This window comes from Sciurus vulgaris, assembly GCF_902686455.1.
Source record: "Sciurus vulgaris genome assembly, chromosome: 2".
Classification (NCBI taxonomy): domain Eukaryota; kingdom Metazoa; phylum Chordata; class Mammalia; order Rodentia; family Sciuridae; genus Sciurus; species Sciurus vulgaris.
In genome coordinates, this window is record NC_136462.1 from 89,592,533 (window position 1) to 89,611,531 (window position 18,999).

Below are 18,999 nucleotides of genomic sequence, written 5' to 3' on the forward strand. Positions count from 1 at the left end.
TAGACCTGAGCTTTTATTAGGGGAACACAGATCAAAATGACTCCTTCCCCACCTAAACAGAAATGCCTGGGTAAAGCTGGTCAAGAGCTAGGTCCCCACCCCATTCTGTAAGTACAAGTTTCCTTTTAAAAATAATTTTTAAGTAGTGTGGGCTACGGTTTATGTAAATTGAGGGGGGAGTTCTTTATTCACAGAATTAAATGCATCCTTTACTTTTAGGAATAGTTTGTCCAAAATGAAGGATATGATTGTCAGAATTCACCTGGAAATGCTGTCTTGTTCAGTGAGGTGACTCTTATTGTTCCCTTTCTTTTCTGCATTAGACAGAAAAGCTGACAAGAAGAGAAGTGGAAGCTAAGTTTTGTAATCTGTCTTTGTCTTCTAATAGTGTAAGTACTTTCTGATGGTGTTCTTATAAGCTCTCTCTGTAATTTTATGATGCCAGAAAATGTCACCAAATTCTTGTAGCAGTGAGATAGCAGTACTTCCTGCTGCCTCGCAGACAGAGTTTTCTCCTGAGTGTTAGGTGCCATGGCAACCTCTGGAATTAGAAGAGAGAAACTAATGCTGTGATCAAAAAATGTCTCTCCATGCATCTTCTTGATGTGCTGTAATCATCCTGCTCCTTCTGGATCACCGTATCCTTTTGATCCCCCCTCACACAGCCGGTGCTTACCAGAGTCTCCTGCTGAGCAGATGTAGTGCCAGTTGTCCTCTTCTGAAATGGACCATATGGGATCAGAAAGAGGCACAGAGCTCTGCAAATACAACTGGGGCCCTCCACCCCATCCCAGTCTTGTAACTCCTTAGAGATGAATTACAGCTTTTGCTTTCATGGAAATTTTTCTACTTCTAAAATATTATATTTAATTCTAACCAATAAGAAAATCTTATGGGGTAAACAGATTGGTCATGTTCTCTCTACAGGCATCAGATTAATCCCAGATCTTTAGCATAGTAACCTAATCAAGTGGCTGCATGGCAGAAGACAGCAGACTTTTGTACATTTTCCTGAATATTTACATAAGAAGAGTTTTAACCTTCCTCAAAGCCTTCTAGCCTATGGTTTGACACTTTATTACATGATCCTGTGGTTTAATCTTTCACATGTGGGATAGATTAAAATGATTGTATACAGGCTGGGCAAAGCCCCTCAATCTTTTAGATACCTATGGTGGAACAGACATAGTGCTGCAGCATAAGAAGAAAGGTCCACAGTCTCAGTTCAACTTCTTAATTCACACCAGCCTTTAAGAGCCACAAGGGATGTGTGCAGCATTAATCTGCTCTCGAATCTTTAAAATGACTTTCACAGGGGACACATAAACCCAATTTCAGGTAGAGAAGGTAAATGAGATGCATAGCACTAGGAGTTCTGAAAATTGAGCCAGTTTAAACCTTAAATATTTAATATTAGAGGAGATATATATGCAAATTGACACAACAGCTTGCTGTTCAGGTGTGAAGAATAGTATCTACGTGTACTCTACACATGCAGAAATAGTCCATGTATAAGTGTACCAAGAATCTGGTCAAGAGATTGTTCACTTAAGTGATTCCATACACAAAAGTTTCTTTGAATCAATGCTGTACTTCAAAAAGATGCACAAATAACACACACTTGCACATGATAGCTGCATTGATTGCTAAATGTTGGCATCTTTCTTTTTGCTAAATCTGTACCCACTGGTCATTTGATGATGCTAAGCATTAGAAGTTATATATTTGTGTACAATGAATCAAAATGCAGTCTGTAAAAAATTAAAAGCTAAATAAAAATAATTTTTAAAAATCATAGGAAGTTATATATTTGAGTAGTTTTAAAATGAAAAAATTTTATCAATAAGGGCATCAGGTATTTTATTTTAAAATGGAACTCTTAAGGATGTTAGTTAGAAAGGGAAGTAGAGCCAGGCATGGTGACACACACCTGTAGTCCTAGCAGCTTGGGAGTCTAAGGTAGGAACATCTTGCACAAGTTCAAAGCCAGCCTCAGTAATTTAGTGAGACCCTAAGTAACTTAGTGAGACCCTATCTCAAATTTAAAAGGTCTAGGGATGTGTTTCAGTGGTTAAGCACCCTGGGTTCATGCCCCATTTCCAAAAAAAAAAAAAAAGGGGGGGGGGGGACAGAAATATTGCAAAAGAGTTTTGAGTATCTGGCCCAGTCTTATTTTACATATAAGGTACCTGAAGCCCAAAAAGATGTGATTTGTCCAAAGTCACATGGAGTTAGTTAATGATGGGATGAAGACCAAAATCTGGAGGTATTGACTTCTAGTAGTTCATTAATGGGGTAATTTAACATTAAAATGTATTGAAAAGACATTGTTTTTTTATTAAGAAGAAAAAATTTTTTTTCTTTTTTCTTTTTTGGCCCCCTGCAGTACTAAGGATCAAATTTAAATAGCTCTTCCACTGAACTATTTTCCCAGCCCTAGAAAACAAATATAAATCAGACTTATGATTTTATATTTAAAACTTTAGCAAACAGATCATAAAAGATTTTAACACTTTTATTTTTAAAAAATTTAAACAATTTATGATAAATTTGGTTATGTTAAGCTGAATGTACATTCAACTGCTAGCTTTTGTGTGCCAATTTATAGATGAACCAGATTCTATCTACAGTCTGAAAAATAGCTATAATTTTGTTCCTTAGTAATTTCCAGTTTAGCTTCTGGGATTTTTCTCTCTGGCTGTATGTCCACAACTCCTTCCTCTTCCTTCTACTGTGTGCCAGGAACTGTGCTTGACCCACAGCTAAATAATTTCTAGCACTGCCCTCTGGTGAGGCAGGTAGAATAACAACCAGCTGGGCAAAGCCCAGATCTGGAATCCTGGTCTGACACAGGGGAATGAAGGATCCAGGGGCTGCCTGCAGGAAGAGACTTCCCAAGGCACCAAATAGGAATTATTCAAGCAAAGGAAGGCAAGCAGTTTTCTCACTAATTCTGAGTATTAGACCAAGTCAGACTCCGCCTTCTTGTCTCTCCATTTGTGTGCCTATGGTGATGGGAATTCATGAGAATGAGAAAGGTTAAGAGCAGCAATATTGGCTAAAGATATACAATAGAGGCTCTGCTAGTGCCAGGCTCTGCTTTGCTGGAGTCATTTTCAGCTGTAAGGCCTTGTGAATAAAAGTGGGATATATGTGTGTCAGAAGCACTTCTGTGAGGTGCTTTAGCATTTGGTAGTAAGGATGATCCTTCGGATTACAGCAGTCTTAAATTACCATTGATCCCAAAGTCCGCCTTCCTGGAAGTGTACAAACTCCCTGTGTATGAAGCACATGAACAAAGAGTCTTCCCCTGCCGTGGACTGACGGCTAACTGTTCCTATTGCTTTCCAGCTCTGTCGACTCTACAAGTTTATCGAGCAGAAGGGGGAACTGCAAGACTTAACACCAACAATAAATTCATTAATAAAACAGAAAACAGGTGTTGCCCAGTTGGTGAAGTATGGCTTAAAAGATCTAGAGGAGGTTGTTGGACTGTTGAAGAAACTTGGCATAAAGTTACAGGTTTGGCAATTGATAGTAGCAGTACAAATTTGTAGCATTAATAACAGCTCAAAGGGGAATGGATTTTATTTCCTTAATGCTAGTGTTTTATTTTAATAGAAAGAGCTCTGCTTTCTATGTTTTGGAGCATTTGATACTTACTAATAATTTTGGCTTAAATTAGAATTTCTTTGCAAGCATCTCAGTTCCTAACATGCAGCAGTTTCTCTTTCTTTCTTTTTTTTTTTTTTTTTTTTTTTTTTTTTTGTTTTGTTTTGTTTTTTTAGTGCTGGGAATCAAATTTAGGGCCTCATGTCATCTAACCCTGAGCTACATCCCCAGCCCTCCTACTACAATTCTGACTGTGTTAGCCTCAGAGAGGTATTTATTCTTAAAGAGAATACGTTTTCTCTTGCTTGGCAGGCTACAGTTAAACAGACTTCATGCCAGATCTTGCTCAATATTTTGTTTATGCTAAATGGATTGTTCTGATACTGTTGATCTAAAACAGCATTTTCAGTGTTGTATTCTGTATTCTTAATCTCAAGCCCTTGACACATTTGTATGGCATTTTACTCTACAGGTGTTGATCAACTTGGGCTTGGTTTATAAGGTGCAGCAGCACAACGGAATCATCTTCCAGTTTGTGGCATTTATCAGACGGAGGCAGAGAGCTGTACCTGAAATCCTTGCAGCTGGTGGCAGATATGACCTACTGGTGAGGCCTTACCCTGTGTTTATTAGTTCTGGCTTAATTTTATTTCTTCCTGAGCTTATTATTTTGAAAATTTCCAAGCATACACAAAAAGTTAAACCAGTAATATAATTGATACCTCTGTTTCATTCTAGAAATGCAAATATAATATGAACCACATTTGTAATTTTTTAAACTTAAAAAAATAATTAGAGGTTCATAAGAAGTTGCAAAGATAGTACAGAGAGGTCTGAAGTATGCTTTACCCAGTTTCCTTCAGTGATTACACCTACTATAAAATATCAGAAGCAGGAGGTTGACATTGGTACAAGTATCTGTACAGTTCTATGCCATTTTATCAAATGTGTGGATTCCTGTAATGACTGCCACAATCCAGACAGCTGTTCCATCACCACAGATCTCCTGGCATCAGCACTTATCAGTGCAGCCCAAAACCTCCCTTTCAAAAAAACCTCCCTCCCTTTGCATCCCTTTACCTGTGGCCCGTTTATGATTTAATTACCCTCAGTATTCGCTCTACACCATTGAGATCCACATCAAACAATGTTAAACTTTTGCTCTATCAAACACAATTTAGAAAATTCAAGAGGAGGAAAAAAGCTGTTAAATTTGCCTCAAATTTGTAGTTTCTTGATTAAAAATCCTCTGTAATTTGAATTACTTTTCCCCCTTTGGGAAATATGTGTCTCTCTTGATATTTTCAGGATTTTTTTTGTCTTGAGTTTGAAATTATAATATGTTTTAGCATGAATTTCTTCAGATTTATCCTGCTGTATTTTCTTAGCTTCTTTCTTAAATCCCCAAGTTTGTCTTTTGCCAACCCTGGGAATTTTTCAGGCATTCTTTGGAGAGAGAGAGATTCTGTCTGGTTTGTGTCTCTCTGTCCTTGGGTTTCTGGCACATTTTACTTCACAGTCTCTGTTCTCTCTCTTCAGATTGAGTGATGTCAGCTGTTTTAATTTAATGTCACTCTTTCTTTCCTCTTGTCTGTTATTCAGCCTATTCAGTGAGATTTTTGTTTTTTTTTTTTTTTTTTTTTTTTTTAATCTTCTCATTTGCTGAGATGCATTCCAATTTTTTGTTTCTTTGTTTGTAAGCCTGTTCAGGACATGTGTTGTGGCATTTTTATGCTGGTTGCTTTAAAATTCTTACCAGGTAATTCCAACAGGTGTGTGGCTTGGTGTTAGTGAGTGTTGACTGTTTCCCTGTCAGCGTGGGATCTCAGTTCTTGGTAGGATGTGTGTGTCTTGGACATCTGCAATCCCATGGTATGAGACTATGGAGCTTATCTGGGTCTTCTACTTTAGCAGGCCACCTCTGATGCCACATGGTATGGACATGGAGTGTCACCTTGTGCTGTCAGTTGGGGGGTGAAGATCCAGGTTCCTCACTCAGCCTTCATCTGCATCCCTAGGTGGAAGGGCACCATGTATCTGCTTCTCACAAGCCTCCACCTGTCCATGGTAGGGGTAGAAAACTGGCAGGAGGCCAGTGAAAATTACATCTTCCCTCTCGGCTTCCTCTGGTCCCACCCAGGTAGGGAGTGATACTTTCTTGCTGCCTGGTGTGAAGGTAGAATCCAAGATCCTGGGGATCTTGGCCTCCACTGGCACTGTGTGGGGAGGTGGTAGGCATTACCCCCAGATATGAAAGTCTTAGCTCCCCACTTGCTCTCCACTGAGGGCACCTTACCAGGGCAAGAATGTCTCTGCACTCTGCACTCAGCCTTCACTGGTGGGAGTGGGCCTGGGCTTTATTTCATGATGTTTGGCTGGAGCAGGGAAATTACTGTACAAATGTTGTCTGCCTTTCTGGGTTTCCCCTTTCTTGTTCCTCGTGGCATTTCTGGGTTCCCTTTTTTTCTATGACCTAATTTGTGATGTATGAAGCAAAGAGCAGACCTGGGAATTCACCATGGGTCATTTTTCACATCCTGCAGTCCCTAGACAGTCTGGGTTCTCTCCACATGCAGAGTCATCTTGTTTGTTTTATATGTAACATCCAGGATTTTTAGCTATACTTAGGAAGAGCAGGGAGAAATGTACCTATTCTGTCTTGATTTGGAACATACATATATAATTTTAGATTATCTAATAACAATAAGTAAGTAAAAAGTAAAATTTTAGTGCTATGTTTTATTTAACCTAGTTATATCCAAAATATTATTTCAACATTTACTTAAACTTCCAAAAATTATTAATGAGCTATTTTACATTCTTTTTTCACTTTGAGTCTTTGCAGCTGGTGTGCACTTTACATGCATAGCACATGTTAGTTCAGATTGAACTGTGCAGATCTAGATTTAATATTTGTTGATATTTTCCTAAATTTGTACACAAACTTGCTTCTCTCTCTCTCAAAACACACACTCATGCACACATCCACACTTCGTTGAACCCTTTGCTGGAGATCTTGCTCTTTAGTCGCTGCTTTCCTGATAATCAGTTTGTTCTGTATTTCATAACCAGAACTGTTTGTCTGTCCACAGATTCCCCAGTTTAGAGGTCCACAGGCTCTGGGGCCAGTCCCCACTGCCATTGGTGTCAGTATAGCAATAGACAAGATATTTGCTGCTGTCCTCAACATGGAAGAACCTGTAAGTCCCAGCTTGACTTTCTAGCATCCTTTGTAATATCTTTCATTCCTAAAAGTATTATTTGAGTTTTGTAATTGAGAGGGAAAAAATAAATTTCTTTTCTCCTATTGTACTGTCACACATCAAGGAAGCAGTGCTGGAAGCAGCAGACTCCAGCTGAGTGATCTCCCAAGTCCAGTTTGTCCACTCTTCCTCCTAACTGCAGATAGTGTCATATCCACAGGCTGAGGGCTCTGTCCCCAAGACTGCCCACTCCCCCACTTCCAATGTCACTTGCAAACCCAGGTTGTTTTATCTGTGCTTCTGACTGACCAGTAATAAATTCCCCTCATCTCCTCAGATTTGATTAATTTGTCAAAGCAGTTCACAGTATGCAGGTAAACATTCACTCACATTTACTGGTGTTTTAGAAAAGGCTTTATTCAGAATAAAGACGAAGAAATGCACTGAGCTTCCACACCTCCTTAGGACATGCCACCCTCTAGAAACTGCCACAGGTTCAGCTATTCAGAAGCTCTCTGCACCTGCCGTTTGTTTTTTTGTGGAGCTGCAGTATATAGACTTGACTGATTACATCCTAGGCCATTGGGAGTCAACTTAACCTTCAGCTCCTTTCCCCTTCCCAGGAGTTGTAGGATATGACTGAAAGTCCCAACTCTTATCCTGTGTTAGTCTTTTCAGTGACCAGTCCCCATGTCAGTCACTTCATTGGCATTGAAAAAATCACCACTTCAAAGATTACAGGGATTTTAGGAAATGTATGCTAAGAAATGGGAACAAAGATCACATACCTATCTCACCAATGTAGCAGCTATATACTGGGGATTTGGGGAATGATCTTTCACATGATAGACAAGCCTAAAGATAGTCAATCCTTGCAATTTAGTCCTTGTCTTCTGCTCTAGCAAGGTGACCTTAGATGGTTCATTTGTCCTCATCTTCTCTAACCTCACATTCCTCATCTGTCATGCTCTATGTAAATGTGACATCTGCATTGTCACCCTTTAAGTGTAACCACTGTTTCTGCTCCAGGTTACAGTAAGTTCCTGTGACCTCCTGGTTGTAAGTGTCGGCCAAATGTCCATGTCCAGGGCTATCAACCTAACCCAAAAACTCTGGACAGCAGGAATCACGGCAGAAATCCTGTATGACTGGTCACAGGTAATGGGACAGATATCACCTACGAGTGAAGTACAAAGAGTTATAGCTTGGATAACAAATCATCCTCTACTTCTTAGATTCTGTCCAACTCTGCTTATCCCTGTGGTTGGAGTTGCTTCGAATGTTAGTCTGGTTACTGCAGTAACAAACTTAGTGGCTTAAAACAACACATATTTGCTATCGTACATTTCAGAAGTCTGAAGTCTGAAATCAGTTTCACTGGGTTAAAATCCAGGTGTTGGCAGACCTTATTCCTTCTGGAGTCTCCAGGGAGAATCTTGTCTTGCCAATTCCAGCTCTGAAGAGGCCTCCTGCAGTCCTTCCTCATGACCCTTTCCTTTACCTTTAAACTCAGCAGTGTACAATCTTCTTCCCTCTTTAATCCAGGCTTCTGTCCATACATCTTCTCTAACTCTGCTATGCCTGCTACCTCTTTTGAGGACCTTTGTGATTACCTTGGGCCCACCCAGATAAACCAGGGTAGTCACTCACAGGTTCTAGGGCTTAGGATATAGACACCTTTGCATGACCACAATCTAGCCTACACCTTTTTTTTGGGGGGGGGGGGGGGGGGGGGGGGGGGTGGCAGTGCTGTGAATTGAACCAGGGATGCTCTACCCTTGAGCTACATCCTCCCAGCCCTTTTTATTTTTTATTTTGAGATAATCTTGTTAAATTGCCTGGACTAGCCTCCAAGTGGCAATCCTCCTGTATTAGCCTCCCCAGAAGCTGAGATTATAGGCATGCACCACCACCCCTGGCTAACCTACCATACTTCTGAAAGTACGCTGGGTTTAATGTATTCATGACTTTGTATCCTCAACGTCACTGCCAGCATAAGATCTGACACCTGTGCTGGGTGCAAAGGTGACAAAAGTGGCACACTTGGATACCTTCTAATCCTTCAGAATTGGTGATAGTGGGGCCATAGATAAATTGCATCTGTGCTGTCACAAACAGATCACAGAAGGGGTGTGCTCCCAGGGATCATCCAGGATCTTCAGTGCACACTCACCCACATTGAAGGTGCCCCAGGGCTTAGTGATGACCAGGGACACCAACCTGTCACCATCCTGCTCCATTCACATCAGCTACCAAGAGGCTTCTATAACTGCTGTGTTCTACTTCAAAATTCATATCTGAAGAGTGCTGACCATCAGTTTTTAATCATTTGACAGCAGTATCCTCTTCACCTGAGATTGTTAGAGAAATGAATCTTACAGTGAAATATAAATCCACGACCAGTGATGTCAGTCCTGCACAGTGGCATCCCCCACAGGCTTCTCTGACCTGGTGCTTATTTGCTTTGTGCTTCAGTTCTGCTTTTCACCTTCCAGTATTCGTTTTGGTTCCTTTGCTTTCCCCAAAGACTTTTTCATTATATGTGCTTGTGTGCACATACATTGTATATTCTTGGCACCGTCCATTAAGACTTGAAGTTCTTGAAAGGCTAAGGGTGTAGCTCAGTGGTAGAGCACTTGCCTAGCATGTGCAAGGCCCCAAGTTCAATCTCCAGCTCCACACACACACAAAAAGACTTGAAGCTTTTGAAAACCTCTTACTATGCCTTGCCACACTGATTGTTCAGGGCCCCTTAGAATAATCAGGAAAATAAGGAAGGCAAAAAATTCTTGTTCCTGTTCTCTTCTTGCTTAATATTTATATTCCCCAAAGTCAGCATATTTAGTATTTCACTTTGGTAATACAAAGACAGTTATTTTCATTCTCTTTAATTACTTGAAGTGGTTCCAGGTGCTCTGTATTTATTGAGTGCACTGTGTTTATTTGTTTCAGTCCCAAGAGGAATTACAAGAGTACTGCAGACACCATGAAATCACCTACGTGGCCCTTGTCTCGGATAAAGAAGGAAGCCATGTCAAGGTAAAGACTGCAGGAAAATTTCCCAAGCTACGTGTTCCTTGTGGAGCAGTGGCCTCGCCACTGTGGCCCGCCTTGTATGGAGTGGAAATCCATTACTGCAGCTCTCCCTTTGAGTTGCAGGGCTTCTTCTTGAAAAAATGTATCAATTAAGGAAGAGGGAATCATTCTGAGCATATTTCTACTCCCCACCGCCCCATTTATTCTCTTTCTCCATCTTAAAAAAGGAATAATAGTAATAATAAATAGAGCCAATACCGGCTAACTGGGTATATCTTCTGACTGCTTCCTAATCAATTTAACTTTTTTATTTAACTAAAAATATTCATAAATATGACACCACACACAATAAAAATTCTTTCTCATTCTTAAAGGAAAAAAAATCAACTTTTTTCACCATTTTCCCTCTTTTTGTGGTGTTGTCTGGTTTGGAGAGCAGGATAATGTTGGCCTGATAAAATGAATTGGACCTTGTTCTCTTTTGTTGCTTATAAGGTTTTGTGTGCAGTCAGTCTTAGACTTGCCCCCTCAAATATTTGGTAGAATTCTCCTGTAAAGCCACATGGACCTAAATGTAGAACTATTAAGGTGCCTCTTTGTTTTTAGATGAACTTTGATAGTTTGCATCTTTCCCAGAATTTTTCCTTTTCACCTAATCTTTCAGGTGTTTTCTTATTATTTTTTTACCATCTCTAGGATCTGTGATGTTGTCCCCTCTTTTATTCCTGATGTCTGTAACTTGTGTCTTCCTTCTTTTCTTTCTGATAAATGTGGCTAGAGGTAATTAATTTTGTCTTTTCAGAGAACCAGCTTTTGGAATTGTTTGCCTATTCTTTATTATTTGTTTTCTATTTTACTGATCTTCACTCATTATCATTTTTTTCCTTCTGCTTATTTTGGATTTATTCTCTTTGTAGTTTCTTCATGTAGAACTTTAGATCAGGACTTCACAAATAACAGCTTGGCCCAAATCCAGCTCACATCTTTTTTTTTTTTAATTATTTATTCATTTATTCATTAATATGTTGTCAGATTTCACATCCTATTTTTATATGACCCACGAACTAGAAGTCCTTTATTTATTTGTTTATAAAAGAAAAAAAAGTATCTAAAGAGACTGTGTATAACCTGCAAGACTTGAAATATTTATTATTTGGTCCTTTAAAGAAAAAAAAAAAATGTTTACCAGCAACTGGCTTAAGTCACTGCTTTTAGAACTTTTTCTTTTCTAAGTGTAAGCATTTAGTGCTATAAATTTCACTCTAAATACCACATTAGTTAGATTCCCACACATTTTTTTTAATATTCACACTAACTAGTTCTGGTTCTGCCCTCTAGCATAGTCAAAATAACAAGTCAAATTCTTCCTCTTTCTCTGAAATAAATTTTAGGGGACAGCTGCCATGTCACATGTAGGATCCTCTTTTCTGATTTAGATATTCCAGTTACTTAAGCTATTCCTTATGGCATAGTTTCCAAATCCTTGACCCTCCTAGCTAACCTCCTCTAGACTCATATTATTTTTGTCAGTATCTGTCTTTAAATGTGACACTGGAATTCTAGAGTGCTCTAAGCATGTTCCTACTAAATGGGAAGGGTCTCTAACCTCCCATGATCCAGCTACCATACTTGTCCTAACAGCCTGTGAGTAAACTAATGCTTAGCAACCTTTTGCTGCTTTTGGTTCATACTGAAATTGTCATCAATAAAACCCATTGACCTTCCCACAGTTATCACCATATCTGCCTGGCCTTTCATAACAAGAGTACTAATTACAGGACTTTGTTTATCTTTGTTAAATGTGATCTATTTCAGTACACCATCCCAGCCTGTCAAGCTCTTTTGAATCTTGCTCCTATCAGTAGCATCTTCTTCTTATTTGAGAAACAAGACATCACTTTGTTTGTCCATTCAGCAAATGTATTTTAAGCATTCACAATGTGGATGGGATTAAACTTAGGACCAGGCAGGGTACAGAGACATTGAAGACACAGGTCTTGCTGTCAAGGATTTTATTTTCCAGTAAGGAACATAAGACATTTGTGCATGATTAAGAGCTAGAAAATGCTGAATGCCATCAAAGTTCTGTGGATTAAGTTCCTTGAGACCTGGGAGACCACATCAGAGGCAGCAGGGAAGTCTTCAGGGTGGCGGTGGTGGTATGATGCCAGACCCTGGGGAATAGACAGGATATAGATAGGTGCAGAAAGAGCCTTTTAAGTAGAGGGAATAGCAAAGGTCATGGTAGTCTTTTTCAATTGGTTGTCTCAAAGATAAGAACAGGCAGGAGAGAATAATTCTGGTGCTAACCTGAGTAATATATTTTGGGTGAAGTGGAAACATTGTAAAAAATGATACTTCAGCAGAATAATGGTTATAGCTAGATCATGGGCAACCCAATGCCCAACCAAGGAGATGGGATTTTATTTAGCAACCAGTAGGGAACCAGTGAATGTTTTGGACAAAAGAGAACATCAGAGTTGTATTTGAGAAAAATTAATCTGCAGGGATGTGTAGCATGGAATGGAGTAACTGTGGGAATACTCTTAAGATCAAGAAGGCAGTGAAAAGAGTGTCAGGCTAACCCAGGCCACGGCTGGATGCTGGCCATGAGAGTGAAGGTTAAAAGGCAAGTACCATAAATGGGATGGCAGAGTTTGGGTTTGTACAGGGGAGGGAGGAATTGTAGAATTTGCTAAGGTATGAGAAACCTTGGTGACTCATCAAGGGTGTTTAAAGGGGAAGAAAATATAAATGAACTTAATTAAATTAGAGCTGGTTCATCATGGCTGTTATTTTTATTTTTTTAATTCTGTCATATATGATGAACCAGTTCAGACCATCTAGACCAGGGTTCTCAGCAGCAGCACTTTTAATGTTTTGGGACAGATAATTATTTGTTGTAGAAGTCTGCCCTAATGCCAGAAGCACCCCCCGCCCCCATAGGGACATTCAAAAATGTCTCCAACTGCCAAATGTCCCCTAAGAAGCAAAATCACTGCTGGTTAAGAACCACTGACCTAAACTGTTTATTTAATAGTCTTTCTATGAGCCACCCTTTTGGCTTCAAAACCTCCAAATGATGGATCCATCTCATTCTTTTTAGGTTAAGTCTTTTGAGAAGGAAAGGCAAACAGAGAAGCGTGTGCTGGAGTTCGATCTTATAGATCATGTTGTGCAGAAACTGAGGACTAAAGTCAATGATGAAAAGAATATCAGGTAACTTAGTAAACAAAAGCCCAGAAGCCTGTCTGCAATTACCTACATAGAACCTAGGTAAATTTATTTTAAAAGTTAGTTTGATCCTTTAGGGAAATATAGATAGGCCAGGATTACTTTAAATGAACCATTCTGTTGCTTCTAAACAATTCAATTAGCAATTTAATTACAACCCTTGTTTATAGTCATATCTTGCTTTCAGCATTTGATTATCATAACTGTTTTAGTCTGTTTTGTTTTATAAAGCACCTGAGGCTGGGTACTTTTTAAAGAAAGAAGGTTTGTTTAGCTCATGGTTTGGGAAGCTGAAAATCCCAAGATTGAGCAATCTATTCATTGAGTCTCTGATTAGGGCCCCCTTGTCCGTGTCACAACATAGGAGAGATGTGGAAAAGGGAAATAGTCACAAGCAGAAGACAAGCATGTGGGGTGGCCTTACTTTATCACATCCCACTCTGTGAGAACCAGCTTACTCTGTAAGACCAATATTAGTCTCTTTGGAGACTGTGCCTCAATGACCTAATTATTTTCCACTAGTCACCACTTCTTAAAGCTTCCATCACCTCTCAGTGTTGCCACATTGGGGACCAAGCTTCCAGCACATGAACCTCTAGGAGACAAACTATATTCAAACCATAGCAATGATATTTCCAAGAATTATTTTTCTTATCATTTTAAAAGGCCTAAGAAGCCAAAATCTGTCTGCCATTTTCTTATTTAGTCTTTTAAAAATCAGTGAATTTCAGTAATATTTTATCCATGTTATTTGAAAGATATAATATGTTCTGGGAAAAAAATGTCATATCCTCATGACGAGAAAGAAATTGGCTCAGCCATCTGGATACAAAATCGGCAAAGTAAGATTAAAAACATTAAAACTACAATTTTTTTAAAAATTGACTAGGAAATTCAGAAATTTATAGTAAAATTTTTTCCATCAGGGCATGAATAAAGATGTCTATTGACATTTTGGAAAGGTAGAATTCTAGGGATAAAAGTCAGTGGTTGCCAGAGAGCAAGAGAGGTGGAGGGCCACATAAGGAAATATTTAGGATGATGGAACTGTTCATAAAGCACTGTGATGGTTGCATTTTTTGTGAACTCATCAAATCATACACCACCAAAAAAATAAAATAGGAAAAAAAAGTTATCTATCAAGACATCCTTTATAATAGCAGTTCAAACTTCTTGATCTCAGAACCTCTTTATATGCTTAAAAATTATTTGAGAACCACAAAGAACTTTTGTTTATGTGGATTTTATCTGTCAACATTAAAATTTAAACATTTAAAAATATTTATTCAGTTTTAAATAACAATAGTAACCCCATTATGTGCTAACCTAAGTAACATTTTTAATGAAAAATAGCTATTTTTAAAAACAAATTTAGTACAAAAAAGTGGCATTATTTCTCTTTAGACAAATTTCTTTAAGACCTTTTTGTACATTTCTGTCATCTTTTTAAAGCTTTCTTGGAAGAGACCATTCTCAGATCTGCTTCTGCAGTCTGCTGTGTTACCACACATTATGTAGTCTGGAGAGCTCCACTTCATTTGTGGGAGGATGGGAACAAAAAGACAACTAACATCTTGGGATTATTGTGAAAATTGTTTTGACCTTGCAGATCCCCTGAAAACACCTCAGGGACCTCCAAGGATCCCTGGACCCTACTTTGAGAGTTTATCATTTATTATATCAAAATATGGGGTCTGGGGATATGGCACTTGCCTGGCATGGGCAAGGCTCTGGGTTTGATCCCCAGCCCAATAATAATAATATCAAAATATGCATTGGTAGAAGATTGTTTGAATTATGAAAATGCAACAAAATACTGTACAGCCTTTTTAAATCATGATTTTTAAAGAATTTAATCTTTATTTTATTTGTTTTTATATGGTACCGAGGATTGAACCCAGTGCCTTGCATGTGGTGCTAAGGATTGAACCCAGTGCCTTGCATATGCTAGGCAAATGCTCTATACTACTGAACAATAACCAGCCCAAAGTGGTGATTCTAATAAATCTGAGTTTATCGATTTAGAAAGATATACACCCACAGGATGACTAGTATAATCCAATTTTTGTTTTAACCAAAATATGCAACCTATACATAAAAAAATGTCTCGGGGAATGTACCAGATATTTAACTGTAGTTCCTTTGGGTTAGTGGGATTACAGCAAATCTTAAATTTCTTTGTTAAGTTTCCCTAAATATTTATAACTCACATATATGCTGATAATCAGAAAATACAACACTCTAATTTTTTTTTTTTCTTTTTCTTTACATCATTGATTCTCAGTCAGTAGCAATCTTGTCCCAGGGAACATCTGGTAATGTTTGGAGACGTTTTTGGTTGTCACAATGGTGGTGGAATATAGCTGGTATCTAATAGAAGCCAGGGATGCTGTTAAAACATCCTACAGTACACAAGACTGGCCTCCCACCTCCAACAAAAATTTATCTGGCCCAAAATGTCAATAGTGCCAAGACTGAGAAATCCTGGCTTATAGAAAGAAACTTCCTTGCTCTGTTCTTTCTCCTGTAGCCCCACCTCTTCCCATATGCACCAAGCTTTGATAAATTCACTGGCTTTTCTGAGGCAATGTAATACTCTTGAAGTCACCAGGTATTAGAATTATGATCCAAACCAAAGACAGACTTTTAAAAGCAAAGCAAAAGCAGAAAGTAACTAACTAGTGGGGGTGTAGCTTGGTGGTAGAGAATGTACTTAGCATGCTCAAGGCCCTGGATTCAATCCCCAATACAAAAAAAAAAGGAGCCAACTTCATAATAGTAATGACAGGTGAACACTATTAAGACATTTAAAAAATTGGAACGTTTCAAAACCTTTTTTCCCTGCAAACAATTATTTCCGTTTTCCCAAGATAAAGTGCTATTGTGTCTCACAAAGGCTATAAGTTAATTCACAGCATTTGAAAAAACGTCCATTTACAGGTTTTGAAAGAATATCCTTATTTACCAAATGTTCTCCTGTGGGTGGTCACCAAGGCTTCTGTCATATGAAGACAGGGCATGCTGTTGCTAATGTTCCCTTGTACTATGAGGGGAGCAGAAAGGACACCCATTATGTTTCATTGAAATGAGCTGCTTATATGGAACCAGGATTTCCAGCTGAATAAGTCAGAATGTTTTCTTTAGACATTTGTTAACTTGAAATGACATCCTTTATATTTTTTTTTTACTTACTCTTGACCAAAAGCATAACTAAGTGCAATTTTTTGTTGTTTTTATTTTTCTTCCCACTAATAACCAATAGGAATGTGTTTTTATATTCAGTAGAAAGAGTGGCTCACTCTAAGTGTAGCTCACTGTGAGTTATCTGTGTTGCCTCTGTCTTATTGACTGTTTTCCTAATTGTTTTTGTTTGCTTGTTTTTAGAGAAGCTTCCGATAATCTTGCAGTGCAAAATCTGAAGGGGTCATTTTCTAATGCTTCAGGTATAATTACTAATTACAGTTGAACATAATATTGCTTATATGTATGTTTGCTCAAAGCACTTATGATTGTGGCTAACTCTCTGACACTGGAAATGTCTTTTTAAAGTAACATGTATACAACAAATTGTACCACATGGAATTCATACCTATGCTTTGGCCATATTCTAGAAAAAGATAAAAATGGTATTTAGGTGATTCTTCTGATCTGCTGTATCTTTGTCTCACTGCCTTATTTTTACAAGTTGTTTAATCTTCCTTAGACTGAGTTTATTGTATAGATTAAATGTGGATGATTTTCCTGAAAATTTTCCTTATCAGAGGATTGGAGAAAGGTATTTTGAAATTCCTTGGAGATAAGTCACTTATGTACATTTTTGGTTTCCATGAAATCAAAGAGAGTTATGGCTTTAGTCTCATCACCTCCAACAACCTTTCTGGTTAAGCCCACAAGAAGGCATATTGGCTTTTAATAGAATTGGGTCTTTCCTTTTATTTCTGTTAGGAGTGACTTTGTGTCACCACCACATTGCAATACTTTGAGGAAATTTTTTTTTTTTTTTTTTTTTTTTTTTGCCGTGCTAGGGATTGAACCCAGGGCCTTGTGTTTGCAAGGCAAACACTCTACCAACTGAGCTATATCCCCAGCCCTACTTTGATGAATTTAAAGAGGTATTGGGCTGGGTGTGTTGGTGCACATCTATAATCCCAGCTACTCGGGAGACAGGACAGGAGGATTGCAAGTTTGAGGCCGGCCTCAGCAACTTAGCAAGACCCTGTCTCAAAATAAAAATAGCTGGAGATGTAGCTTGGTGGCAGAGTGCTTGCCTAGCATGTGTGAGGCCCTGGGTTCAATTCCCAGCACCACAAAAAATAAAAGTAAAAAAGAAGTAATAGTAGTACAAGAGTTTTATTTTTTGAGGTTCATGAAGTTTGTTGTCTCCCTGTGCCTTGGCATCTCTCTACCCAAGAAGAGAGGCATCAAACTGGGGTGCTGTGATTCCGGGCTCCTCCCAAATCAAGTGTAGCTAGTTGCACAGATAGAAAGCAAATCCCAGACAGGCTCTAGCCCTTAGAATCACAAGAGAGCTGCTAATAAATGCTCATAATTTCTGTGGTATTTTAGCAACTGGGTAGATTGTGCCATAAATTCTGAAACTCTCTGTCTCAGGTTTGTTCGAAATTCATGGAGCAACAGTTGTTCCCATTGTGAGTGTGATAGCCCCTGAGAAGCTGTCAGCCAGCACAAGGAGGCGGTATGAAACTCAGGTACACCTGGTCAAAGTTTCTTTGGCTTTCTAATGTGAGCAGCAGAGAAGAAAGCAAGCAGGAAAGGAAAATAAGAAACATGGAATTTCTTGAAAGTATCTTTCTACCCACTTCTCTGATCTGATAGCTTCTGAAGATTTCACCAACACAAAGCATCTCTGGTGCCAGAATTCAACCCCATCTGTCCTCGAGAGAGGTGTCAATGTACACTGAGAGGAGCAGCTATTGTCAGAATGATCACATCTAAACAGAACTTTCTAATCTGCCTCTCGTGGCAGCTAGTTTTTATTCTAAGTAACAAAGCAGTAGAGGTCAATCATAAGACTTAAAGCAGGTTTCTCATTCCTTACATGGTTTTGGTGTGTGCTGCATGTTTGATGCTCTGCTGATGGCTATATAAAATATAAGACACTACCAGGCCCCAGTCATCAAAGAGCTTATAACCTTGGAAGCAAACATATGCACAATATAGTTAGCGAACAATAGAAGAAAATAACTAATAAAATGCCAAGCTAAATATTTGGAATATGAGTGTTAGAATGTGCCATGGACATATGGAAAATGGTGGTAGGAGAGCATGCATTATATAGAAATGAAATTAAGGACTAAATGTGTAGCCCAGTGGGAGAGCGTTTGCCTAGCATGCATGAAGCCCTAGGTTTGATCACCAGCACCACAAAAAAAAAAAAAAAAAAAAGAAAGAAATTAAATTAGCCTGAAATAGAAAAAATCAGATGCCTCATTTTTGAGAGTTTTTTTGCTTATGTATGGGTGGACACCCATTTTTCCCTGTGTTCCATGTTTTTATTGCTGTTACCCTTCCCTCTCCCCTTTGGCTTAATCCTAAAATCTCTCCGCCTCCACGTGTACTATTTCATTATACTGAGTCTTTATTTGGCATCATTTCTTAATTAAAAAGAAATAAGCTACAGGGACTATTAAAGCAATCAAGGGAAGTTATAAAATTTATTTTCCATTTTTTGTCTGAGGTAAAAGCAAATCTTTACACACTGGAAACTTTCATGGGCCTTGGTTTGTCACCTTGTGATGTTTTTCTGGAATAGGCATTAAGATGGCTTTGTTTAACACATTCTGAATTCCATTTTTTTCTTACTAGGTACAAACCCGACTTCAGACTACTCTTGCCAATTTACATCAGAAAAGCAGTGAAATTGAAATTTTGGCTGTAAGTCACTTTCTTGAAT

General features: G+C 38.6%; 1 protein-coding gene across 2 annotated transcripts in view; it reads left to right on the forward strand.

Moving 5' to 3' along the window:
- EIF2AK4 (eukaryotic translation initiation factor 2 alpha kinase 4) overlaps positions 1 to 18,999 on the forward strand; it is a 97,976-nt gene that overhangs the window by 76,095 nt on the left and 2,882 nt on the right. The window contains exons 27-36 of one of the 2 annotated variants that reach the window (XM_079125947.1): positions 324 to 389; positions 3,352 to 3,522; positions 4,085 to 4,219; positions 6,705 to 6,812; positions 7,845 to 7,973; positions 9,768 to 9,854; positions 12,958 to 13,070; positions 16,470 to 16,528; positions 17,697 to 17,794; positions 18,912 to 18,980. In XM_079125947.1, the coding sequence (XP_078982073.1) occupies positions 324 to 389; positions 3,352 to 3,522; positions 4,085 to 4,219; positions 6,705 to 6,812; positions 7,845 to 7,973; positions 9,768 to 9,854; positions 12,958 to 13,070; positions 16,470 to 16,528; positions 17,697 to 17,794; positions 18,912 to 18,980 (1,035 nt within the window). The remainder of the gene's footprint in view (positions 1 to 323; positions 390 to 3,351; positions 3,523 to 4,084; positions 4,220 to 6,704; positions 6,813 to 7,844; positions 7,974 to 9,767; positions 9,855 to 12,957; positions 13,071 to 16,469; positions 16,529 to 17,696; positions 17,795 to 18,911; positions 18,981 to 18,999) is intronic. The other variant, XM_079125948.1, reaches the window with a different exon arrangement.